This window comes from Xiphophorus maculatus, chromosome 12, assembly GCF_002775205.1.
Source record: "Xiphophorus maculatus strain JP 163 A chromosome 12, X_maculatus-5.0-male, whole genome shotgun sequence".
Classification (NCBI taxonomy): Eukaryota; Metazoa; Chordata; class Actinopteri; order Cyprinodontiformes; family Poeciliidae; genus Xiphophorus; species Xiphophorus maculatus.
The window spans coordinates 25,516,932-25,542,032 of record NC_036454.1 but is presented as its reverse complement, the minus strand read 5'-3'; the positions used below and the strand labels follow the sequence as shown (position 1 = coordinate 25,542,032).

At 40.9% G+C, this 25,101-nt stretch overlaps 2 protein-coding genes across 4 annotated transcripts; one reads left to right on the top strand and one right to left on the bottom strand.

Moving 5' to 3' along the window:
* The first annotated feature begins 634 nt into the window (after window positions 1-634).
* Window positions 635-9,367, top strand: LOC102234974 (carnitine O-acetyltransferase-like). Its single transcript, XM_005806917.3, has 14 exons — window positions 635-808; window positions 2,986-3,255; window positions 4,104-4,222; window positions 5,405-5,458; window positions 5,559-5,724; window positions 5,840-6,014; window positions 6,124-6,302; window positions 6,386-6,486; window positions 6,571-6,690; window positions 6,773-6,895; window positions 7,005-7,140; window positions 8,400-8,462; window positions 8,549-8,686; window positions 8,811-9,367. The coding sequence occupies exons 1-14, from the start codon at window positions 782-784 to the stop codon at window positions 9,024-9,026; spliced, it is 1,887 nt and encodes a 628-aa protein (XP_005806974.1). The 5' UTR covers window positions 635-781; the 3' UTR covers window positions 9,027-9,367.
* A 55-nt stretch (window positions 9,368-9,422) lies between these two features.
* Window positions 9,423-24,533, bottom strand: adamts13 (ADAM metallopeptidase with thrombospondin type 1 motif 13). 3 transcript variants are annotated; one of them, XM_014471723.2, is made up of 29 exons: window positions 24,365-24,533; window positions 23,765-23,810; window positions 23,493-23,626; window positions 23,126-23,209; window positions 22,800-22,924; window positions 21,865-22,011; window positions 21,171-21,305; window positions 20,149-20,299; window positions 19,921-20,025; window positions 19,692-19,843; window positions 19,551-19,614; window positions 17,113-17,239; window positions 16,855-17,003; window positions 16,652-16,772; window positions 16,483-16,563; window positions 16,214-16,395; window positions 15,043-15,196; window positions 14,816-14,945; window positions 14,535-14,714; window positions 14,149-14,347; window positions 13,971-14,073; window positions 13,749-13,878; window positions 12,592-12,771; window positions 12,286-12,490; window positions 11,224-11,548; window positions 10,999-11,142; window positions 10,734-10,913; window positions 9,718-9,893; window positions 9,423-9,635 (listed from the first exon to the last, which is right to left on the bottom strand). In XM_014471723.2, the coding sequence occupies exons 1-29, from the start codon at window positions 24,524-24,526 to the stop codon at window positions 9,480-9,482; spliced, it is 4,227 nt and encodes a 1,408-aa protein (XP_014327209.2). In that variant the 5' UTR covers window positions 24,527-24,533; the 3' UTR covers window positions 9,423-9,479. The 3 variants fall into 3 exon arrangements, with proteins under 3 accessions (XP_014327209.2, XP_023199385.1, XP_023199386.1); XM_023343617.1 differs by having other exon boundaries at window positions 14,155-14,347; XM_023343618.1 differs by lacking the exon at window positions 24,365-24,533 and adding an exon at window positions 24,116-24,287.
* Window positions 24,534-25,101: the final 568 nt, after the last annotated feature.

Sequence of the window (25,101 nt, the reverse complement as noted above, 5' to 3'; positions counted from 1 at the left end):
TTTCTTGTAGTTTTGCTGTCTTGTTCCTCTTAAATGTTTATGAGAACTCCCTTTTTTTTTTACAACACAGTAAGCTTATAGCTCATAATTGTATAACAAAAATAGATTACAGTCTCTTCTTCTCGTTTTATGTTTTCATATTTTTACCTTTGTGTGATTTTTTTTCATTCACACAAAGACGAATAATGGTTTTTACAGGGCAATGTGATGTATTAAAAAAAAAAAATTCAGTGTAGCTTAATGTGAAAAATAAGTCATATGGAAAGTTGTGGGTTTGATGCCAGCATTTTCCCTGACAAATCCGCTTAATGTATGAATATGTTTGTGGGTGTGAGCGGGATGAATGTGGCTCTATTGTAATTCCCTTTGAATGGTCAGTATGAGAAGAAAAGAGGAATACCATTCCAGTCCATTTAAATCATTCCTATTTCTAATCAATTTTATTTATCTTGTTTTTTCACCCATTTTCCCGTCAATGTGATTCGTTAGGCCTAACAATTAACTGTTACTTCAGTAAAAGGAAATTGGCAAAACGTACACTGGTTTACAGGACTCCTGTTTATGTAGTGACACCTAAGGTGATGCTCAGCTATTGTTACCCCCACATGTATGAAACTCCTCCCTAAAGACAAGAGTTTTGACTTGCCTTTGCTCAGCGGGGCCGACGGGGGGCGGGCAGCTGAGAATAGACAGCGTGCCTGTCCTTGAGATATGACAGCCCGGGGCTTACCCATCTGTACTCCCGGGACGGTCAAAGGCTTCAGCGCGTCTTTCTGACACCATGTTGGGGGTTATCGTCAGAGCTGCGGTGAGTGTCTTGTATGTATTTCGCTGAACCAGACGCAGGAGGTTTTGTTGTTGTTTACGGGCTGCAGGAGGCAGTGGAGGAGGAGAGGAGGGGTGGGGCTCCACAGGACAACAACACCGGGACAGTGACAGGTCCGGAGGCAACGAGAGGAATGTTCATTAATCTCCCCTTCACCGTCTTCAAATGCACGAAAGTTATCTTTGTACATTTTAATATAGGTGCAGTTTTAACGACGTCTGTGTTGCGTAATGTTAGCTTAATATTTCCGATAGCACCGCTTGACGAGATGCGTGTGCTGATGAAATGTCGACTTCGGCAACATGACAGCCTCTGGTTGTGCCAGTGAACGGCGCTTCTTTAACATATTCAGTGCTTCATATCATCCCATGTAACAGGTGGTGTATAAAACTGATAACATTGCCGCACTTAGCTGTCACAAAAAACTTATTTTGAAAGGGTTAACCGGAAGTTCTATCTTCTATCTTATTCCCACGACCTTGACAGAGGTGACACATCTGTGCATAAACGTGAAGCGATAGATAACCCCCCCCACTTCGTCGTCATTTCCGTTTACATCCATACATTAAAGCTAGTTGCCAGACTTAAAAAAAGAAATCAATTAAACTCACTTCAGTTATAGTTTGTCAGCTGTGGGACAGCTGTTATTGAGTGCTTTTCATATTTGTTGAGCTATTTTGTTCTAAATTGCCATTAAAGCTCCCTTAAACAAGTGCCCTCGATGACATCACACAAGGCAACTAATCAAATTTCATTTGAAGGTGTGCATTCTTATTTTTTTTCTTTCTTGTTTTCCATCCCTTTGACCGTTGCATGTTTTTAATTAAATGCTTCCTTCAGAAATGTGCACTGCTATTCTCTACGGATGAACAGAATCCTCCGGGCCTTCAGTGGGAACGCTGCACGGACTTCAGGGAAAACTTATTGAAAACATATTGAAGTAATTTGTGAAGAGGACCAGTGCAGACCGAAAAAGCCAGATGATCAAAGATCATCTGTAATTATTGTCAGAAATTTTTTTTTTTAATTTTTTTTTTTTTTACTAAAAACCACATTGGTAGTTGATCTGTTCTATTAAAAATAATTAAGTCCCAGTATTTGCTGTAAAGCTGCAGTTGCCAAGATTACTCGCCAGAAAGAGTCACTAATAATAACCCCGATCCTTGCCTGCACTTGCAAATCACATAACTACACAGGGAACTACTGCACATGCACACACACAAAAAAATCTTACTTTATACATGGGGAATATGCATTGAAGCAAAAATATATAAGAACTTAAAAAGGATTGTAAACAGATTTGTACCAGATTTGACTCACCACCATTTGCTTCTGCTGCCACAACTGTAGGCATCACGGCCTGGGGGGTCATCAGAGTCAAACTCTGGCTCAAACGAAAACGGCTGAACCTTTTCCAACTCAAACGATTCAGGATCAAGGTTTAACTCCGTCAAAAGTTGCATGCGTTTTGTGTTTACAAATGAATGCTGATCAGCCCAACCCTTGTGCCTCTTGTGATGTCATCAAATACGCACAAAGTAGAAGTTGCTTCCTTTGTTTTTTTTTTTAAGTGTGATTTTTAAAAACATTCTCAAAATCAAATAATTCTGAGGAAAAAATAATACTTCGTCACCAACTGTTTATATCGTCATTGAACATTTGAATACTTATCTTTGAATTTCAATCTAAGATTTATTTTGTAACTGGTGACGAGCACGGACCTTATGAACATGGAACAAACGTGTTAACATGTGTGGCACAGATGGATTTCATGCTTTCATGCATGTTTGTTTTAGCAACCATCCCACAGTTCAGCAGTGTCAACCTTCTATTTATAGGATGGCAGAGCACAACCCCGCTGCTCCCAACAAATAGTGGAACCGCTCCATTAAGTTGTCTTGGTGTCCCTTTTCACATGCTCAGTCATCTAACACTGAACTATTTGCCTTTATGAATATTCAAATTGTTACTCAGTCAAGTTTCTGTTTCAGCGCACATACAGAGAGGTGTTCTCACACAAACATGTTAATGCCTTGGATCTTTAGAGCCTGTCACACTTTACTTGACCGGATTACCGCGTTTCTTTCGTACAAACGGAGTAGGATATTTATTATGATTTCTCACTGAATATATAAACAAAGTCTCTTCCTGTCTTACAGCTGCGTCCAGGCATTGCAAATCCATGCCGTTTACTCAGAGCGGTAACGCAGATATCAGAGAGGTCCTTTGTTTATCAGGAAGGTTTGCCCAAGCTACCTGTTCCACCTCTGAAGCAGACATGTGAGCGTTACCTGGCCGCCTTGGAGCCTATCGTCAGCGAGGAAGAACTGGAACACACTCGTGTTCTAATACAGGAGTTCCTGAAGGGTGGAGTAGGAGAACGGCTCCAGAAGGGGCTCGAGAGACGCGCTAGAAAGACGGATAACTGGGTAGATATTTGGCTCTGTTTGCTTTCGGTTTATGTTATTGGGCTCCATTATGGTAGGTATGTGTGAGAACTGTACTGTGCCTTTGTATTTAACCCCCTGCCTGAGTCCACTCTTCTAAAAGATGTCTCCACTAGTTTTGCACATCTAGTGACTTAAACTTCAGACCAGTCCTTTGGAAGATAGTTTCAGCTCACTCAGGTTGGATGGAGAGCTTCTGTGGCCATCGACTGTCAAGTCTTGCCACAGATTCTCAACTGGATTTAGGCCTGGACTTTGAGTAGACCACTGTCAAACTTGAATTTGTTTCAGTCTACACCAAGAAAATAAGTCCAAAGTGTGGCCTCAGGGTTATTTGCTATTTGAATTTTTTTGCAGCATTGTCATTTAAGAATGATACAAATTTGACCTGCCACCACAGGTATTTATTGAGTCTTTTAATTTTTAATTAGGGCTAAACGATTACAGACAGATTCACATCGTCTTACGAGGGAAAAGATTAGCTACAGCAACACAAAGTACTTATCATTTAACAAAACTTGGATAAGTGCTGTAAGCATTTTTAAAGAAAAAGTCTCACATGTGATATTTTAGGAATAGACAAAGTGAAAATCAATGGAGTCCAAAATAATTTGGAAACTAGAGGTCTTTTTTTTATTAAGGCAAATATGCGTTTAAAATTTTTGATCTGCATATAATTACCAGACGTTTACTCTGTTCCCTGTCAAGGCTTGTGGCAAACTGCAGACAAGAATGTATATTGAGTTTTTTTTAAACATTGGCGTTCATATTTTTTGAATCAGTTTATTCAAATGTGTGACATGCTCTCTAACTGTGTATGTGCGTTTTAGCTGTCAGAATGGTGGATGCAATCAGCATATCTGGACTGTCGCATGCCTGTGGCCGTCTACACGAGCACTGGAGTCGCTCTGCCTCGAATGCACTTTGAAGATCGCCAAGGGCAGATGAGGTGAATGAAGAACGACTCTCTTATTGAACCAGTGGCGAAAACTAAAACACCATCGCCAAACAATCACACAGCTCTCTGTGTTTCAAACTTCAGCACACCTTCAGTGTGATATTCTGAGTTACAACAATCGTTTAAGTGTCGGGTTGTGAGAGAAACCTGTATAACTACAGTATGCTTACAGTGTAAACAAGGTGGTATTAAGCTGGGAGTTTAAAGCTGACACAGAGTCTTTCCCCTGTCGTGCTGGCTATTTAAAGCCTGGTAGCTGCTCGGCTGTTTTTAACCGCTGTGACATATGGGTTGTGCTGTGAATGTGGAGGCCAGAGTTTGCTCTATGACTGCAACTGACAATTACTTCATAGAGTACGTTATTCTGTCAATTATTCTAACGATGAATCGATTAATCAGATAAAATAATTGGCATATTCTGCAGATTTCTCATTTAACCACTTAAGCCCTTTTAATACAGTATCAGAAGTATGCTAAAACGTGCAATAAACAAATAATTCAAATCCATTTTTAAATAAGAAAATAAATATGTTGCATTCCTTTAGCGAATGCTTGATTATTTGCAGCAAAGGATGCATCTGCAGCTAAAACAAAGCCTTCTAACATCAACATATGAAAAGCTCGGCCCTTTCTGCTTGACTTAGCAAGAACACAGGGCTGATCTGTTGACGGATCAACCGATTAATAACTTTATAGGAGTGAAAAGGAGATGTTGTTTTGTTTTTTGTTTTTTTTTTTACAAATTTGAACCAAGTGAAGCTAAAACTAGGTCACTTGAGAAGTTCTAGGTAAACATATTGACAAAGGTTGTTTTTTTAATCTTAAATGCAAAATACATATAGTTTTTGTACAGTTTTGACCTAGTTACTGCTCTGAGTTATTTGTTTTTTTAGCAAATGGCAGTTTTTTTAGACTCTGCATACGCAGTATACTCAGTTACTGAGTATGCATCAGTTCGATTACTAAATTAGTTATTGCAACAATTAATACATCACGATTCATCCGATTAATCGTCTCTCAGCCCTAGTTTGCTTATCATCTTTCATATGACAATATTAATCACTAAAATGTATAAGATCGATTTAACAATTATGTTAGTGTTCAGCAGTGATTACTATGAACATGTTTTGTGTCCACTCCTGTGAAGAGTAGCTTTGATTTTCTTCTCTGCAGGTTTGCTGCCAAACTCATTGCAGGGGTTTTGGACTTTAAAAGAATGGTCGATGCGTGAGTTTGCCTGAAATTACTTCAAACATTGTTGCTATGTGACAGGAAGATCTCGGCTCGGTCTTAGCAACGGTTAATTTAATACGGTGTTGTGCTGCAGAGAAACTCTGCCTATCCAGTATCTGAATGGAAAGCCTCTGTGCATGGACCAGTATTACCAGATCCTGTCCACATGCCGTATTCCCGGACCAAAGAGAGATGCGGTGGTGCATTACTCTGCAGGGACGACACCTCCTACTCACGTTACCGTGGTCCACAACTTTCAGGTACCGTGCAGCCAAATGTTTGTATAGTCTTTAACTTTGCAACTTTATAATAATTTCGAAGTTGGAAGAGAGCATTTTGACACGTGTTAAAGCTAACTAAATTTTTCTCCTCTAGTTTTTTGTTTTAGATGTTTACAACAGTGATGGCACACCACTGACAGTAGATCAGCTCACCATGCAGCTGGAGAAGATCTGGAATTCTTCTTTGCAAACTAATAAGGAACCAATTGGCATCCTGACATCACAGCACCGCAACACCTGGGGAAAAGCTTACAACAACCTAATAAAGGGTGAGGAGAAAATGGAGAAAATAGCACGAGTAACATTCCAGTTTATTTTTGTTTTTAAACGTTGTTCTGAGAAAATATTTTATGAACTCCTGCTTTTATTTACCCTCAGACAGGACAAATAAGGAATCGGTCCGTGCCATCCAGAAGAGCATATTTACAGTTTGTTTGGATGCTCCGATGCTCCGAGTGTCGGATGAAATGTATCTGAGCCGCGTGGCAGCCCAGATGCTCCATGGAGGTGGGACACGGTGGAACAGTGGCAACCGCTGGTTTGATAAAACGCTGCAGGTGAGTTTGACAAGGAACTAAAGGCTAAAACAATGAACAGCACTCTGGCACTGGTTGAGAATTTCCACGCGTCTATTCCGCAGTTTATTGTCGGCGAGGACGGCACGTGTGGGCTGGTCTACGAGCATGCACCTGCTGAGGGTCCGCCTATTGTGTTTCTCATCGACTACGTTGTTAAATACATGTACGTCTCTTTCAGCGTTTGGACGACCGCTTTCCCCTGTTTCCGATTGAGCTCGGATTGATCTGTTTTTACATTTGTCGACAGGCAGAGACCTGAAATGGTTCGCTCTCCTATGGTTCCTCTGCCCATGCCTCAGAAGCTACGTTTCAACATCACGCCAGAGATCAAGAGAGACATAGAAAAAGCCAAACAGAACATGAACATGTGCGTACACTGTTAACAACTAGGCTTGTGTTCAGTGTTTGATTGCATTTTCTTTACTTTTTACTGTGGGTTTTTTTTTCAGAATGGTGGAGGACTTGGATGTGAAGGTGCTCACATTTTCTCATTTTGGAAGAAATTTGCCAAAGCAGCATGAGCTGAGTCCAGATGCGTTTGTGCAAATGGCTCTACAGCTGGCTTACTTTAGGTAAGAAATCTCTCTTTAGTAAACAACAACAACAAAAAAATGCTCCGGAAAATAAGTGTAACACATAAAAATAAAATGTGCATCTGTGTGTGTCAATTTTATATTTTAGGATGTATGATCTTTGCTGTCCTACTTATGAGAGCGCAACACTTAGAATGTTCAAATACGGACGCACAGAAGCAATCCGTTCCACCACTGTGGATTCACTTAAGTTTGTTCAGGCAATGCAAGACCCATCTAAGCAGGTAAGGATAGGGCAGGTTTTTTACCCTGCGCCTTGCAGAAGCATTTTGTTTCATCACAACCATAAGCTTCAATGTTTTTTATTGGAATGTTATGCGGTAGAGCAACACAAAGTACAGAGGTGAGGATGAGACAAAAAATATCTAGGGTTTTTTTTTTATTATTAAAACAATACAAATCTGAAAAGTGTGGCATGCATATGCTTTTTTTCACCACCTTTTGCAGAGCAGCATTTTGAACAAATAGAGTCTGAAACAGAATAGTGCTTAGTTGTGAAGTGGATGGAAATATAGTTCTGAAAAAAACAATTTGAATAGTATGTCAGCAATACTTTGTTTTTAAAATAGTTAAGTCAATGCAGATTAGATGGAGGGCTTCTTTAAACATTCATTTTCAATCTTTGTCACAGACTGGACACTAACTGGGCCATTCCATCACAGGAATGTGCTTTGATGCCCTTCCATTGTGTTTCTGTCAGCCTCTATCAGGGCTTCTTCTGGGATTGGCCTACATTTTGGTCCATTCATCTTCACTTGAACTCCAGTTTATTTCTTTTTACCTGTTGCGGAAAGGCATTCCCAATCTTTAAAGGTTTATATGGTGGTCAAGACTCATGTGCAGGGTTGGTTTTTCAAAACACATCGTGTTTTGTAGACACAAAAACCCCATTAAATTTTGGTCTGCTTACCATAGGACTCTCTTCCACTTGTTTGCTGTGGGCCCTTCAGGATTTGTGACTGGACTTTCTATAGCTGTCTTTCTCTTACTGTCTTCCCAATCTTCCATAAGGCCCAGATTTGTGGAGCCTGTAACTACATATTATAGAAATCTAGAAGTCACAGATTTCTTTTCATAGTTTGGCCGCTCCTGCGAGTGTCATTGTTTTGACAGTTTTCTGCAGCTCCACCAGCTACCTGTCAGCTTCTTCTCCCAATTAATATTGTCCTTACCTGGTCAGTGTAGGTGAACATCCATCTAAGTTTGCAGCTGTGCCGTCAAAATAAATTGCACACAGAAAGACTCTGTTTACTTGTATATGTGATTTCTGATTTTAGCGTGCTACTGGAACGCCATTTGGAATATAAGACTTTGTTGTGCTATCACATAAAAAAAAAACAATAATAAACAACATTGTGGGGGGTTGTGGTTGTGCTGTGACAAAATGTGAAAAGTTCGGGGGATATGAAGAATATTAAGGGACAGTAAATATTCTATGTTCGAGAGGTGAGATGCTTTACTGATCAGAAAATGTTCCCAACAGAACAAGGAGAGGTTTGCTCTGTTGCAGAAGGCAGTTCAAGCTCACAAGAAAAACACGCATAATGTGAGATCCACTGTTTTACTTTATACTCTATTTTTTCAGCTTCCTATTAGTTTCATCACCACACATTACCCGTTTTATTTTTTTAGGCAATCCATGGACAGGCTATCGACAGACATCTGCTCGGGCTGAAAATGCAGAGTATTGAAGATTTGACCTCTATGCCTGAGATATTCATGGACACCTCTTATGCAGTAGCTCATCATTTTAACCTCTATACTAGCCAGGTATGAAAAAAAAAACAACAACAACAAACAAAGAACCCAACAGCCTATTATTAACGAAAAGAATGATTGTTTACACTCCGATTTATTTATTTGCGCGTTTGCTCTCTCGCGTCTCTGCGTCCAGGTTGGCTCCAAGACAGACTGCGTGATGTGTTTCGGTCCAATGGTGCCAGATGGCTACGGGGTGTGTTACAATCCCATGGATGAGCATATCAACATCGCGATCACGGCCTTCAACAGCTGTGAGGACACGAACGCTGCCAACTTCGCCCAGGCTGTAAAGAAAGCGTTGTTGGACATGAGAGCTCTCCTCACGGAAACAGCCGCGGCCAGACAGTGATCCCACACATGAGCCCGGCGCGCCGCTTGTGTACGAAGCTGAAACTGAATCGAGTCTTTGCCAGTGTTGTTGGCGGAACGCCAGCGCCGCGCAATGGAGAACTGAGAGGAAACGTGTTACCAAAGGGTTCATGGAAAACAAATAATGTGAGACTGAAAATGCACCGCCTTCAAATGGAGAAACAGTCAATGGTAGATTTTAAGATAATGTTCAAGCGATTGTAGCTGAGCAAAGATTTTTTTTCTCTTACCAGTTCCTGGTGAATCTTAACAGATCCTGGGCGCCTTGGTTTGTATGTTTATTTCAGGTGAAAAATCAAAAAGCATATATTTTAGGTATGTAAATTAAATGAAAAAAGATTTTTCTATGAAATAGAATAAACAATAATGGCATTGTAAACAAAAACGAAAGATGTTACACATATAATCTATTCTTAATAGTTTATGTCGTGGATCAAAGTCGCACAAAGGAGTATTCAGCTCTGAAGGTTCCTTGGGAATACAGGTAGTCGCCATGAAATTCAACCTCAGCCATATTTCCAGAGGAGTGCCACAGGAACAGCTGCTGGCCGTTAAACACGTTGGTCTTTAAGACATCCATGTCTCGGATCTGAGCAAGAAACACAATAAAAACATAGCTTTTATTCTCCATCCACATTCCACATGTTCTTTAAAACAAAGCTTGTTTGTACCATGATATATGTGGACTGGGCACTGGTGGTGTTGAATGGTAATGCTATGTGGAGCGCCTGGACCCTGATCTTCACCGAGGGAGGGGCGTTGATGAGCACTCGGCAGGTGCGGCTGGTGTTGGACGTAACTGGATTCTCAAAAATGCCGCTGGGGGAAAAGAGCTGAATGTCGCAATCTGCGAGGTAAGAAGGAGGAAGAGTTTACTTATTGTTTGTTGAGCAAAAGATCACATGCATTCAAATGCAGTTCCATCTGTGAGAAGTTAAAGATGATATTTTGTCGGGACATTTGCAGCAGCATATTCCTCTCTATTTTATTGTTGAGGCTGAAATAGCACTTTATTGTGGATATCCCCAGGATTAACCCTCTCCACAGCAACTAGTAAAGCCAAGAATATAAACCAGTCATATAGAGGTCACTTTACAATTCTAATCATTTTTATTTAAACAATTAGGATGTATTCCCCTCTCAGGATGTTTTACAATTCTTTCAAACATTCTTAAATAAATTAAATACTTCTTTATTTCAAATATTACATTTCACTGAAATGAATTTATCTTAAATTCCATTATTCAGTACCAATAAAAGATGCCAAATTATGACATTTTTAAAGAAACAACACAACATATCTTTTAAATACAGTTATATAAAACTGTATGAAAATAATTTTAAGGTAGTTTTTAAAAAAAAGCAGGGAACAGTCAAAAATAATCATTAAAAGTCCATGAAAGCAGAACACAGGCTGGGATTCGAACCTACAAAGGCAACAGAGCCAACTGTTTCACACTGTGCAACCAAGATATGTCCCGATACAGTGGGGGAAAAAAAAGGTAGTTCATGCATTTCTTGTTTATAGTCAGGCATTAAAGTGAACAGTTGCAACACTATTTAGCTCTGCAGAGATGCATAGCTGTGTATCATCACCTTAGCTATAAAAACAAATATTGACCTTTCTAATGATTTTACCCAGGCATAATGTGTGATATTAAACTGGTTATTAAATAAGTTGCCTTACCCTGATGGTGACTCCTTTTCGTGTTCTTCTTCGATCTGTAGGTAAACACAACCCCATTTCCAGGAGTGACCAGACTTTGCCGGACAAGCAGGACATTGGTTCTGGTGGTCAGTTCACTGCCTGCTGCCTGTACACACTTCCTCACGATAGCCAGACGATCGAAAAACGCCACGTATTCCCCTGTACAACACACACAAACACACACACAGGGTTGCATACATCCTTGTGTCTGCAACAGACTTCGAAATTATTCATCGGAGCATACTTTTTCTGCAATCCAAAGAGCTGGATATGAGTGTGATGCTGATGACCTCGTCGAGGGGTCGACCTACTGACACTGTGCACCTGCTCGGCGCATTGTGTAAATCCACGGTGCCTGATTCCTCCAGCAGTAGAAGTCCACATGCATCTCAAAAAGCACATGCACCGTGATGATAATCATGCTCTATCTTTATCTGTTAACACGATGCGATAAACGACGCACACTCACTAGGCTTAGGCGTTGGAGTGGCTGTGGTGGTCTCTTTGATGGCCATGGTCTCTGTTGGCCTCGGAGGAAGGCTGCCCATGCGGCGCCGTGACGCATCTTTATGAACCGGAGGAGGAGATGGAAGAGCCTTTTCTGTGGAGTTTGCTTTCAGGGTTTGAGTGGTCTTGTTCAAGGCCACGTCTCTGCAGCTGCCCGTGTCGCAGCCTCTGATTGTGATCGGTTTGGGCATGTGCATGCAAAACAGAGGGCTGAGGGGCTCAGGCTTAGGGGGGCCCATACAGGACACAGCTCGGGACTGGATACCGTATCCACAGGATGATGAACACTGAAGAGCACATGGCACAGTGTAAGCAGGCTTATGCACAACAGATTGTTTAGAGCAGAGGTCCGCAACCTTTGCAATCCAAAGAGCCATTTCTGTCTTCAGTCCGGCTAAATAAAACTGAAAATATTACATGACTTGAGAAAAAAAACAACTTAGAATTTTTATAACTAAATACTGCAGAAAATCTGTTTTTGTCATTTCTTTAGAACACCTATTTTATTTCTATGTTTAAGTTTTAGAATGAAGAAAAACAAAGCTTTTTCTAAAAGTTAATAGTAATTTTTGTTTTTATATGGTATGTTACTATTGGCACATACTTTCCATTCTAATAACAGAAACTAAACTCCTAATAACCAATAAAAATGACTGGGACTTTTAGTGTCATTCTGTTGTAGGAATACAATAGTTATTTCATGTAAAAACTGAAAAATAGCTAAATCCAGCATTTTAAAAAAAATATATATTTCTAAAACTTCAGGTGTTTCCTCATCATTTTTAGTTAATGTTTTTAAGAGCTAATGTGGAAAGTCCACAGAGCTACTGTGTGGTTCCAGAGCCTCAAGTTGCAGTCCTCTGGTTTAGCAGTGTTCAAATGAAGAGTTGGTGTAAGATTTAAATAATATACTCTGGGAAGGAGTGCTCTCAGAAAAGACATACATGCTTCCGCTAAATCTGAACTGAATCCTGTATTCACATCAATCTGAACTAATCTTCACATCCCATCCCGTCACATGTACCTGGCTCCATGGTTTCACCTCCCACTTGTAGGTGCACACTTGCACCAGGCAAGGCACAGTGGTGGCAGGTTTGACAGCTGCACGGCAGCCGTCCTCTGGCACCACGCTCTCCTTCCCGTGAACAAACTGGACACAGGACACATTCCTCTGAGCTACACCCAGGTCGCAGGACACAGAGCAGGGCGATGTCCTAAATACCTTCCACCTGGATGAGTGACGCTGATGGTGAGATGACTTTCAACCCCCCTTTTTTTTTTTTTTTTTTTTTTTTTGCAAAAACCAACAGACTGCTTGTGTGAAATTCACCTTGCAGGGCAGCTGTGAGTATTACATGAAACCACTGCTGTTGGTTTGGGAAAGCCTCTGCAGTTGTAATCCTCCAACACCTCCTCCTCCTCTCCATCTGTCTCTCTAGCACAGTACAGCACTCTCTTGGCTACCCCTCCTCCACACGTTACGCTGCAGACTCCTTGCTTAGAGCGCCACCTGGTTGTTTGAGGAAAAGTAGCATTTGTAAAATCTTCTTTTTTTCAGGAGTGCCCACACTCCTTAAACCTGTTCAGATTATGTCATGTTACAACATGGAAGGATGATGACACATGTTCTTTAATTATTTATCATTAAATTCTTTTTTTGAAAAGTGTGGCATTTGGATTCATTTAGTAGAGTAAGCATTTGGTGATATCGCAACTGCAAAGCATATAGGACACATTTCCACCACCTTTGCACATCGACAGACCAAACGTTTTGTACATTCTTCTTTATAAAATAGCTGAAGCTCAGTTGGATTGGATAGAGTGTACTTATGAGGATCCATTTTAAAATCTTACAATGGATTCTTGGTTTACTATAGCGCTGAAGTTCTTTTTTAAAATCACGTAATTTAATATGCACCAGTCCATTATTTTTGCTGCCTCCAACAGATTTTCCTTCCACCAACTGAGCTCTACTTTGCTCCATCCATTTTCCCATCACCTCTGACCTGTTTCTCTGTTCATTACTTTTCTTTCCTGTTATGATCAGAGCATCTTTCTCCACATTTCTTGTGTAGTCAACACGACTTGTGGTAAATTGTAAATGAGACTTTTCCTGTATGTTATCTTATACTGGCATTACGTTACTCAAATATGAGTTGACTTTTGAAAGCATTTTGTTTTTAGTTAGGATATTATAAAGAAAAAGGAACTGGACACCTTTTAAATGTTTACTTAGAACAAATTTTGATAGCTATGTTTTATTTTCCTTCCTTTTTACGTTTATGAAATATTTTGTGTTGCTCCAGCACAAAAAAAGTCTAAATAATACAATTGATATAATAATATAATTAATGTTCATGTTGTAACATGACAAAAATGGTTAAAGAAAAAAAACAAACAAATCAAAAGCATATGATTGTAAATCAAATCAGCACTGTTAATGCTACAAATAAAATGCAAATAATTGTTAACTTAAAAGTTTCTCACTTTGGAGGGCAGGGAGAAAAACCACACATCTCAGTGTGCGGATCTGGTTTGCTGGAGGAGTCACAGTGGAAGTCAGGGACCCCCAGTCTGGTCTGGTGATCCACACAAGAAAACCAAACCTGTAGGTTTCCTTTCATGCATGAGCATTGGGCCTTGAGTTACTACACCAAAGGAAAAGGTGCTGGTTCTGAAGTGACTACGGCTTAACAGCTTTCAGCTTACCATTCCCACAGCTCCTAGAACACTGGCTGACTACGGGGCTCCAGACATACACAGGAGCCTGTCTGGAGCGTGGAAGCAAGCCAGACTTTAAACTGGGCCGCTCCTGGTCAAGAGGAAGAATGTTTAGGCGTTAAATTAGGTAATTAAACTAAATAATTCAATGCCTTTTTGACGTTACCTCCACCTTAGAGTCCCACCCGATAGGGCAGACATCCACCACACATGGCACCGAATATGGAGGTTTGATCTGATTTAAACAAAAGCTATGGTCCACCTCGACATCTAAGCCATCTTCTTGCCGGATGCAAGACACGTTGCGTTCTGCTTCCCCCGGTCCACACACAGCAGAGCAGTTCCCCGGCTCTGAGACAGACCATCTGAAGATAAAGTGTTTCAGATTACGCTAAAGGAGCAGGAAAAATATATATATATATATATATATATATTTACATAATTTTTTTCTATATAAGTCTTCTATATTCTGTGATCACTGGAGCAAATGATTGTATCTGCAAAACAAATACATTAAAGGTCACGTAATCATTGATAAATCACGGGTAATACCTGGCAGGGCAGTGGTGCAGGTTACATTTTTCCAAAGGGTGGGGAGCGGTATCTGCGGAGCACTCTGAATCGGGAACCTTTACCACGTCGGATTCATGCTTTTGAACACATCGCACGTGACGCACCCGAAATCCGCCGCCACAGGAGGCACTGCAGACCCCAAAATTTCCTGCATCCCACCTGTAAAACAGTAAATTATTCATGTATAGTCATTTGGGCCGTGCGTACCTGCAAAGGGAAGACGAGAAGAAAAAGAAAAACGGAGCTGAGATGAAGCTAACCTGGGGGGACAGGATGGAAGCTGACAGGTTGTGTGTAGTGCTGTGGGTGGAGGAGGGGCTTTACAGTAGTGTGGCTTCAAAAGCTTGTTGGTGTCTTCATCTATGCAGACATGCTCATTCTTCTGTATACCTATGGAACAATAAAAACGCTTGGTATAAAAATGGTACAAAAAATATACCATTTATTACACACATTTATCATTAGATACTTATACTTATTTATTTACCCAATCCACAAGTGACAGAGCAGGGTGTTGCTAACGGAGCCCATTTGCCTCTAGGTGAGCTGTCTGTCAAAGACTTGTTTCTTGGCACATAAAACTGAAAGCTAATGTTTGGATTTGTTTTTTCCCCATATTCCTTTCCATATTTGCGATAGACCTGAAAAAAAAAGGAATTACACACTTTAGATGCCTAATCTCAAAAATGGACATTGAACTATAGACAAGCACTCCTTTCTTTGTAGGCACAAAGGCCTCCTCCGCACTGATTTTGGACAGTTTTTAATATAAAAATCCCCCACTCATGGATGGACTCTGCACAGTCCTGCAGACGTCCTCTGGGATGCATTAACAACACACTGTGCTTCCTGTTACGCATGACGGAGCGTGAAATTTAACCCAACTGGTATGAGTGTGCAAAAAATGATAATGGTTACAGGTAGTACAGTTAATTATTGTGGTGATAGCAGATCTGCATGGCGGAGTCTGGCGCAGCAGAAGTAGCTCAACCATAACATGTGGCTCACACGTACCTGTGTGGGTTTGATCATCAGCAAATTCAAAGGAGGAGGAGCCATATTGGCCTTATGCCAATGAAACCTCATTTCACCTACACTGGGCTGGCAACTCTCCACCTAATTTAATATAAAGCTACCAGAGGCACTTTCCCCCTGTTTCTCAGGCTATAAACAAAATGACCTCAGTCAGCAGCTGAAGCAAACAAATCATGAACAAATACACTGCCATAATAAAAGATTGGTATACCTGAATCTACAGTAAATGTGTGTTTTAAACATGTTTTACACTCTCAGTTGGGCTGCAGTTGCCACTAAATACATATAATGTACTGTGTACTTTCCAATGATGTTGTAACTGTTATAGTTAAAGTAAAGCCTGGTGGCCCGCCAGGCTTATAATACACTGGGGAAAACCCTGCATTTCTAAATTGTGCATCCAAGGAAGTCGGGAGTCTGCAATTGACTGAAAGTGTATGCAATTGTAAAAAAATAAATAAAAAATTATTTTGTGAGCAAAGGCTGTTTTGCAAGTACTAATAGCACAGTAGCACCATGATTACGGTCAAGGTGTTACTGTTCCTCATCTGCTAAAGCCATCTTGGATCTAGTGTGAAATAACATTTGCTGAGTAATTTGAGAAATTCCACCCTTTTCCTGACCTGTATGGTCATCTCCTGTTTCAGAGGTCCAGGTACTACCACCTCTTCCATCTCAGGTAAAAGGTCAGGAGTCAGGTGAAGGCGGTACTGTACATAGTCATCATCTAGCGGTGAGGGATGGGTGGTATTCAGAGCCATGGTACCCGATCCGGACACAATGTACTGATCCCCAACCATCATAGCTGCAGACATAGAACAACCTCACATGCTCTGCATTTACCAAATACTCTGTTGTTGAAACTTAACTTAAATAAAGTGACTCCACCCACCTAAATGAGTGAAGACAGGTGCCCTGTTAACAATATGGACCTGAGTGGCATTCACCGGCAGAGTGAGAAAAGTGTTGTAGTCTTTATGTGAAAAGAGGAAAGAGATATTAGCTCAGTTACCTGGGTTACAAGGCCAAGAAAGGCAAGTAGTTATCTAGTTATTTGTTACCTTTGGCACCACCACCACTGTACGAGTCGGATGTCAAAATGCAGGTGGATCCATCTCCACCACACACCCCGCACACATCCCACGCCTTCCCAGAGTGCAGCACGCCATCGCAGCCGAATACCTGATCGCAGAATCAAAACCAAGTGTAAAAATGTACGAAAAGAAAACTGACTTGACTCTCCTGACATGTTTATTCTTTTCACCTGGCATCTCCCTTGAAGACAAGCAGCTGTTGCGCCGTAAGGAGTTGAGATGTCTGACTTGCAGCGAGTCCCATCCGCAAAATAAGACCCACGGCTCACTATGAAGCGCTCTCCATCTGACTGACACATGTATCTGCACTGCTCATCTCCTGATTGTCACCAAATTGAAAGAAAAATATGAGATACTGATTTTCTCAGTTTTTTTTTAAAGGAAAAAGAAAGTAGAAAACATGTTAGAAATATTTAGATTACCATCACCTTTGACAAAGTCGATAGCGGGGATCCATTTGTAGAACGAGGCAGTGTTGGGAAGCAAGTATAAGGGCTGGGGGTCTGTTTGGGAACACTGCTCTGCCACGAAGTCCAACTGGGTCTGCTCACAAGGCTAAAGCAACATGAGTGGAAGGAAATTTGTTACATCTTGCCCTGCACTATAGAGCAGCTGTCAACTAAAAATTTGCCCATCGCCAGCGTTCTGATGCTAAAAGTTAGCATCAATGCTAAAGTAAGCTGTAATCTACTCAACAGCATGTGGAGCGTCACAAGCATGTTGAGGAACATGAACTTACTCCATTCAGTATTTTAAAATTAGTGTAAAAGATAAGATTGGCCAGAATGCTAATATTGGCATGTGCTGTCAGTGGCATGTGGGGTATATCTAGCATGTTGTCTTACATTGACTTCCTCCTGTCAGGGCAGGGCACGACGCACTGAACTATTTTGTACTCTTGGCCCTTGGCCTGTAGCAGTCGGACAGTTCCTCCTCCCGCTAAAGCTAGTTCCGCTTTTTTTTTAAGTTTGCGTTGAGCGCGAGCAGAGCAGTCACATTGCTCTTCTGTGACTTTTGCTGTTTTCTTGCTTTTTAAATTGTTCTCTTACGTCTTTCCAGTCACGGAAACCCGTTTCAAAGCATCACTGACTTTTACCATCATTGAAAATACGCAGGGGCGTCCCAGGAATCTTGGGCCCATGACAAAAAATTTAAGCAGCTGCTGTTACAATTTTTTGAGTCTATTTGTCCCATCAAAAGCATCCCAATTTTAAAGGCTTGCAACTGCCTTGCTTTCTTTGGTCCAATACTGATACTAGCACAATATTTACTGCTCATGAATTTTACATGCAACAGTACGCATACTGTAGGTTGCTTAATTTTTTTAGTTTTAGCTTACTGAAATGCCTCTCCCCACGAGCAACAGTAATAGGCAACGTGCAAAATATACATAAAGCAATACAGACTTCTCAAAAAATGCTGTGTAGTTGCATTTTATTCAAGCTGCAGTACATAAAAATATGTTTTCTCCATATTTGTTAAAGCTGTCACCATGTCATGACAGTTTGTTTTGAGACAGATAATCTGTGAAAACAATCAATCTCCACCTCCTTCCTGAGCTACTATGGCTGGCTAAAGTAATGCAACGTTCTGACCAAAACAACCAATTGGAACCAGTAGGACGCTCTTAGCGCTGTCAATCATCCTCATTCACTCACTGCTAAATGTGCTACTGGTGGATAAACAACATATCATTGCAGGAAACTCGTTTACCTGCCGTCACTGATAGCTATGCTAACTAGACTGAGCATTCACAACAGGCTGCGCTAGCTACAGCATAGGGATGAGCAGCCACATGAGATTGTGGCTGACGGCACTAAAACTCTACCTGCCACCGCCACTGATTGGTTGTTTTTAGATAGTACTGGGAGAAAACAGAGGAAATTGATTTTTCCCAGATTATCTCTCATGCCATACTGTCACAACATAATGACAGTTTTAACAAATACGTAAAAAATAAATAAATAAAAATTTCTAAAAGTTACATGCTGCAGCTTTAATTTCACTTAGGAGAGGGCGGGTCAGGAGGGACGTGGGTTAGAGCTGCTGCTGACTGACCCATCTGTTGTTAAGTGGTAAAAGGTACAGGGACTGTACCCTGTTGGTCAGGGGCCCTTGGAATTGTCATAACATAGCTAAGACCTTATTTATTCACAAAAGTACAACGCATCATTCGGGGCCCCCAAAGCTCCTGAGCCCTGGGCTGCAGCTTACTTCCTTCTGCTCTTCTGTGTTCCTCCATGCATTGCTATGGTAGGCCCCAAGGAGAAAAATCTAGCTAACTTAAGTCTGTCTCTGCTTTTAATTGCAATGTATATCTTGGACATTTAACATAACTAAAACTAAGAAACAAACATTAAAAGAAAGCTGATACTGATCAACAGTGCTTTGCGAAAGTTTTAGCAGACCGTTCAGATTTCATAGTTATTTTTTTGTACTCATAAACGTAATGTTTGTGTTATATACCAATTTAACCCTATTCGTCATTCACTCAGAAAATCTCATCTTTATGCAAAAATTTTAGCTTTCATTTGCAGTTTGCAAAATTTTGGAGAAAACAACACATCACTGAAAATACTGTGAAACATAGTAGTAGCAACATGACGCTGTGAGGTTGCTTTACATCAGCTGGGACAAGAAAGTGGATCAGAATTTATGGTAAATACAGGGCATTCCTCAAAGAAATGTCTGTCAGAGGCTACAAAAATCTTACACAGGGTCAAAGGTTGCAGCCTTCTTGTAGGCAGCCATGACGGAATGGTCTTGTTTAAATGATATATTCACACTCAAATGTTTAGAGCTTCATGGAGAATGAGTCTCTAAACTTTTGCAAGGCCCAATGTAAACAAAACTAGAGAGAACTTACCAGTTGGTTACAAAGTTCAGCCTCAATATCTGGGCCGTCACAGTCATTCCCTCCAAAAGCAGGTCTGAAAACACATCACACGCACTTCTTTAAGATGAAGCTCTGCCGAGCAGATACTAATGCTTGCGTGACAGTTGCCACCTTGGGTTGTTGCATTCCCTCGTACGTAGCATGACCCCTCCGCCACACGTCCTGGAGCAGGAGGAAAACCCAGACCAGCTGGACCAGGAGCCGTTGACTACGACAGAGACGCCGAAGTCATCTGGGGACACACAGCGTCCCTTCAGACACCACTAGAAGACAGAATGAACAATGTGCTTGTGTTTACTCCTCGACTGGGATGACTGCAGCAGCATTTCTAGAGTGTTACCTGATTGGGTGCGCACTCTGTTCCATCCAGCAGTGGAACCAGGAGGCGTTTACAGGAGCTGATGTCTTGGGGTTCAACATGACAAGACAGAGTACGGCAAGCCGGCTGTTGGAAAATTAGACTATAATTGTAAACATGAATCAACAGTGCAGTGGAACTGGACGCATATTTCCATGAAGTTGGAGGGTGCCACCTAGTGTTCCAGAGCTAATATTACAGGCAGCATACCAGGTCAGGATTGGAGAAAGAGCAGGCTCTGGCAGTGCTGCCAAAGGCTATGCGACACTGGTCGTCAACTCCGTAATACAGCCCGGGCTTCCAGTCCTGCAGGGAGCCTCCCAGTGCGGGGAAATCCTTCACACATTCAGCTCTGCCTTCACTGCAAATATTGAATAAATTGATGTCTAATTTTCCAAATACTTAGAGTGAAAATATTTATGTATATGGTCTGGTTTTTATGTTTTTTTAAGAGACCAAAGGTCTCCTCCTTGCACATATCCCACGAAAGTCAAACATGTGAGGCGTCTTACTGATTATAGAGACATACATGGTCATATGAACAGCAGCAAGAGCCAGCTTTAGTTGCTGTGTTGACATTTTAGTGTTTTTGGAGATTCCTTTTACCATCTTGGACGTTGCTTACAGTGTAAGCTAGCTCGGATGGCGAGTCCTGGGAATGTTGTAAGTTTTTTTTGTTTGCCCTCCATTTGAGAATTATTTTTAATGTAGAGAAAAATTTGATTTGAAGGCTGCTTGCTAAAGTCTTAATTCATACAATCTTTTGCTTAAGGCCTCAGACAGCTCTCCAATAGCCGAGAACTGACCAAACTCAAACTTTGAGGTTAAAAGAGAAAGGAACTCTGTCAAAATGCTAAGTATTGTGATGTTTTGATGACATATACTGGATATGGTGTAGCTATCTGTAATAGTAGCTATTTTCAAATGGGAATAACTGTAGGGATATCCTAATTTGTTACTCACTATAAATGTGTATTTTTATGGCAAATTTGTGAAAAAAGAATTCAAGGAGTTTTCTTCATCTTTGAGCGTTTCTTTAAACTACTTGAACATTTCAGTGTTTTTAAAATGTATATTAAATATTCATATGTGCAGATAAAAAAAACAACACATATCTCCATTAGTTATTTAGGAGAGGGAGTACATCCTTTTCAAAAGGACAAAAAAAAAGTTTAACTTGTAGAAGAAATTCCCTTTTGGCAGCACAGAGATTTGTGTGATAGTTGGCCCACCTGAAGAAGGTGAGAAGCTGATGTCTACTGCAGGGGGACCAGGTCAGATCCACGCTGTTGTAGCCTCCATCCGAGGCCATCATGAAGCCGCTCCGACTGCAGCCGTTCGCCGATCCATCATGGTCGATTCCGAAGCTAAACGCCAGGCAATGGTGTTGAAAATTGCAGAAGTAACCTTAGTGCAGAACGAATCCAGCATGACTGGTGGCATTTAAAGGCAATGTATAATTGCCGTCAATTAATCATTTCTTAGATCAGTACTACACCTGCTCTCCGAGTGATAAAAAAGGATTATGAGGGATTAAGAGCCCTTAAAGACCCTGCCTTAAAGCTGTTCACTTTGAACAGCTCTCATTTTAATTCAATTTTATGGCATCATTAAAAATCTAGCGGCCCTTTTGTCATTTTATTTGAATAATGATCTGAAAATATTTCAATCATTTGGGCACTTGACTTTATGTCCTACTTATGCTTTTAGCAACATAAGAGTTATAGTTTTACATGAATTATTAAGGAGCAAGTGGGACAGCTGGACACTTTCGCTGTGACTCATGCCAAATTCTGCTGGCTCAGATATCAAAAAGGAATAATACTTCCAAACAACTATAATTTAGAGAATCATCTAAATGGAGGCGGCTGTAAAGCCCCAGATTATTAGGCTGACTGTAGACTGATGGATGGCTCGGTGTTGTACCTGTGGCCGACTTCATGAGCGATGGTGATGCCCAGGTCGAAGCCCGTGTCCTCTGTGATCACACAGCTCCAGTTGCTGGAGCAGACCCCTCCCAGCTGTGTCACCCCCCTGACCTGCTTGTTCCCATTGGGCAGCTCCAAGTCATACCTGACGGTTACGACATATTTAGATCATTACCGTATTTGGACAGGAGTAAGACACAGTGCCCTACAAAAGTAATCCCACCCCCTCTCCTTTTCCACATTTTGCCGTGTTTCAACCACACACTAGAATGTACAGTATCTATTCAGATGTGATCTTAGAGACCGAAACAAAGTAGCACATAAACATGAAGTCGGAGGAAAGCACGTTTTTTAAAAGAAAATGAAAAGTGCATCCATAATATTCATCCTCATTTACTCTAATACCACTAAATGAAATTCCCATCTGCTCTCCTTGTGTGGAGGAAAGCTTCTGATTCATCACATAATTTGCATGTGACTGGTGACTTCTGATTCTGCTTCAGAAGTCACCAGCTTATTAAGTCCAACCACATGCACATTTTTAGGTATAACTGTTACTGTTGAGAGAACATTACTGAACTTACATCATCATAAAGTCCAAGGAACACATCAGACAGGAAGTATGATGCTGTATGCTTGCATTTTTCAGCTTTGGAAGCTAAGTAAAAATCAATCCTTGGAAAAAACTTTATAGAATTGTTGCTGTGGTAAAGATCAACCTTTTGCCTCTGCAACAACCCCTAAACATGCAACCAGAGCTACACAGAGCTGGAATGAATATTAATGTGTTGTTTGCATTGGTCGATTTCATAAAATCCCAGTAAAATACGTTCAAATTTGCGGTTTCAAAGTTACAAAATGTGACGATTTTCAAGGGACTTGGATGGATTTTTACAATATGTCTACTTTAAATGCCAGGGAATACATCCATGCCTCGTTATATATAGCAGGAGGTCAGCGTGTAGCGGGTCTGAGTCATTTGAGGGGTTGATCCTTCTGCCCCAGTCACACACACTTCTCAGAGACGAGGTGATGTTGGTGGACATTTGGATCTCTGGCTGGAAGATTATCCACAGCAAAAATATGAGTTAAAGCATCACTGTAAAAATTGAATTTTATCCACACATTCAGAGTCATTTTAAGTCATAGTGGTGTTTCTGTGAATACTTTATTACCTTTACGCTATAAAACTGAGTTAAACTTCGCACAGACCGTAATTTCCCTTTTGAGGATTACATGATGTCTCTCCAACCTCTTACCTCTGGCTCCGATAGGATGATCATGCGAACCAGGTGAACCCTCATGTTGGCACCCAGGGTCATGTCTCTCAACAGCTCAGAGGCCTAATCAGAATTTACATTATTGATCAGATCGTTATACTTTCCGCTGCTCAGAGTGTGATTAAACTGTTGCGGTGCCCTGCAAAGCCTATCACTGGAACATTTCAGGATAAACTGTACAACTTCAAAACACATTTCCCCCAGCCCCTTTAATATACTTCTTCATTATTTATTGATCACTCCTTATTGCAGCCTAACCATATGTTTGACCTACATTTCCATCCACAGTCTCTAAAATTGCTCAGAGAGGAATGCTTCTACTGTAGGTCTATATGCGTAGACTCACAATATTGAGGTTGGTAAGGATGTATCGTTCCGTGTCCTGCTTGTGGACCTGCTGGACGTCTGGCCCCACTACCACCAGCAGCTCCAGATGCGTGATGTCAGGAATCAGAGTGGAGCGACGCAAACGGTCGCTTACTATGAACAAAAAGGAAAACGCTTTATGGAGATAGACAACAAGAAAAACAGTTACTGCGACTACATGCAATTATTTTTTATTAACAATGAAGCAGATAAATGACATTTTTAACCGTGTTCTTATGTTGCAACATGTACCTGTAGTGTCTGCAGAGGAATCTAGAGCGGAGACTTTTTCCTGTGGCTTTTGTGAGGGAGAAACAGCTTCAGTTTAGTTAAACCCAAAAGAACGTTTTCAGTATTTTATACCATTTCAACAGCCTTAAAATCCCAAGCCTCTATGCAAGTCATCATAGAACATGAAAGAGCAACTCAAAGTGTATCATTTTGATGTAAAACAAAAGTCTCTGCCTATTCTTCTTTTGTAAAATTATTCAAACTCATTAAGATCTGGAGAGCATCTGCAAATATAAATGTTTTAATACCCTCACCACAGCCTGATTTAGGGGTGTCAGAGTAAATACGACTACCCAAATTTTAGTGTAATACCTGAGTTTTCAAATTGTGTTCTGGGGAAAACGTTGAAAAACCACGTATCATATCTTCATTTCACTTGATCCCAGTTCAGTATTTGTATTTTAAAATGCTCCATTTAGACAAAGTAAGACTCAATTTCTCTGAAAAAAGTTCAGTTTTTCCCAGTTTAAAGTTGAAGAGTTCAATGCACTTTGTCAGAGCTCAGTGAGAAGCAGAATCGTCTGCCGCAGAGCTCCTGCTCGCCTGCAGCTTTCCGCCTACCTCATCCTGAGGAGATCCCATTAGAGCGCTGAAGCCAGGCAGTAGGAGCAGAAGACAGACCGCAGTCAGAATAAACATTTTTTCCCCTCCTTTTTTCTGCGTGTCTACCTGCTCTGCTGTGACGCTAAGACTATATATATATATATGTTCCCTCCTGCTCATGTGGGACTGAGCCTAGCCATTAGTGTATGAGTAACATGTGTTTATGTAAACAGTAGGGACAAAGTTGATAAATGTCATACGTCATTTCCTGAATTTTTTCACCCCCCAGATTTGGGATCAAAAGGGCATCTTTTATTGGATTTGTGAAATGACTAATAAGTGTAAAATCTAGCGTTGCTTCAGAGTAATGAAACTGCATAAATGTTAAAATTAAAGGAAAGGCATCATGTATTAGGAATATTTTTGATGGAAATCAAATAGAACCATTGAGAAGTGGGGTTCTTATATGCATTATTAAGAAACCAAAAGTCCCTTTCAGATTCTCCCATATTTATGTTTGGGCTGCATTAACTACCAGATTAACCCCTCCTGCTGTCACAAATATCCCAGAGTGTCACTGACTTTCACAGCCTCTAGAGGGCAGACTCGATCCTTTAGCGGAACATGAATGAAGAGGAATGCAGTTCTCTCCACAAGAATGTAAAAAGAGTGGCACCCCTGAAACTCATCGAAGTCATAAAGCCAAAGCTAAGCTGCATATTAAGAGGGAAGTGAATCCCGAGTGGAAAACAGTA

Excerpts from the sequence above, each read along its gene's own strand:
- LOC102234974 (XM_005806917.3), top strand. The coding sequence starts at position 782 with ATGTTGGGGGTTATCGTCAGAGCTGCG. Across the intron at positions 6,691-6,772 it reads GCCAAACAGAACATGAACAT|AATGGTGGAGGACTTGGATG; the intron begins GTGCGTACACTG and ends TTTTTTTTTCAG. Across the intron at positions 8,687-8,810 it reads TTAACCTCTATACTAGCCAG|GTTGGCTCCAAGACAGACTG; the intron begins GTATGAAAAAAA and ends CTCTGCGTCCAG.
- adamts13 (XM_014471723.2), bottom strand. The coding sequence starts at position 24,526 with ATGAGCAGGAGGGAACATATATATATATATAGTCTTAGCGTCACAGCA. Across the intron at positions 15,197-16,213 it reads AACAGGAGATGACCATACAG|GTCTATCGCAAATATGGAAA; the intron begins GTCAGGAAAAGG and ends TTTTTTTTTCAG. Across the intron at positions 9,636-9,717 it reads CCCAGTCCACATATATCATG|ATCCGAGACATGGATGTCTT; the intron begins GTACAAACAAGC and ends TTTCTTGCTCAG.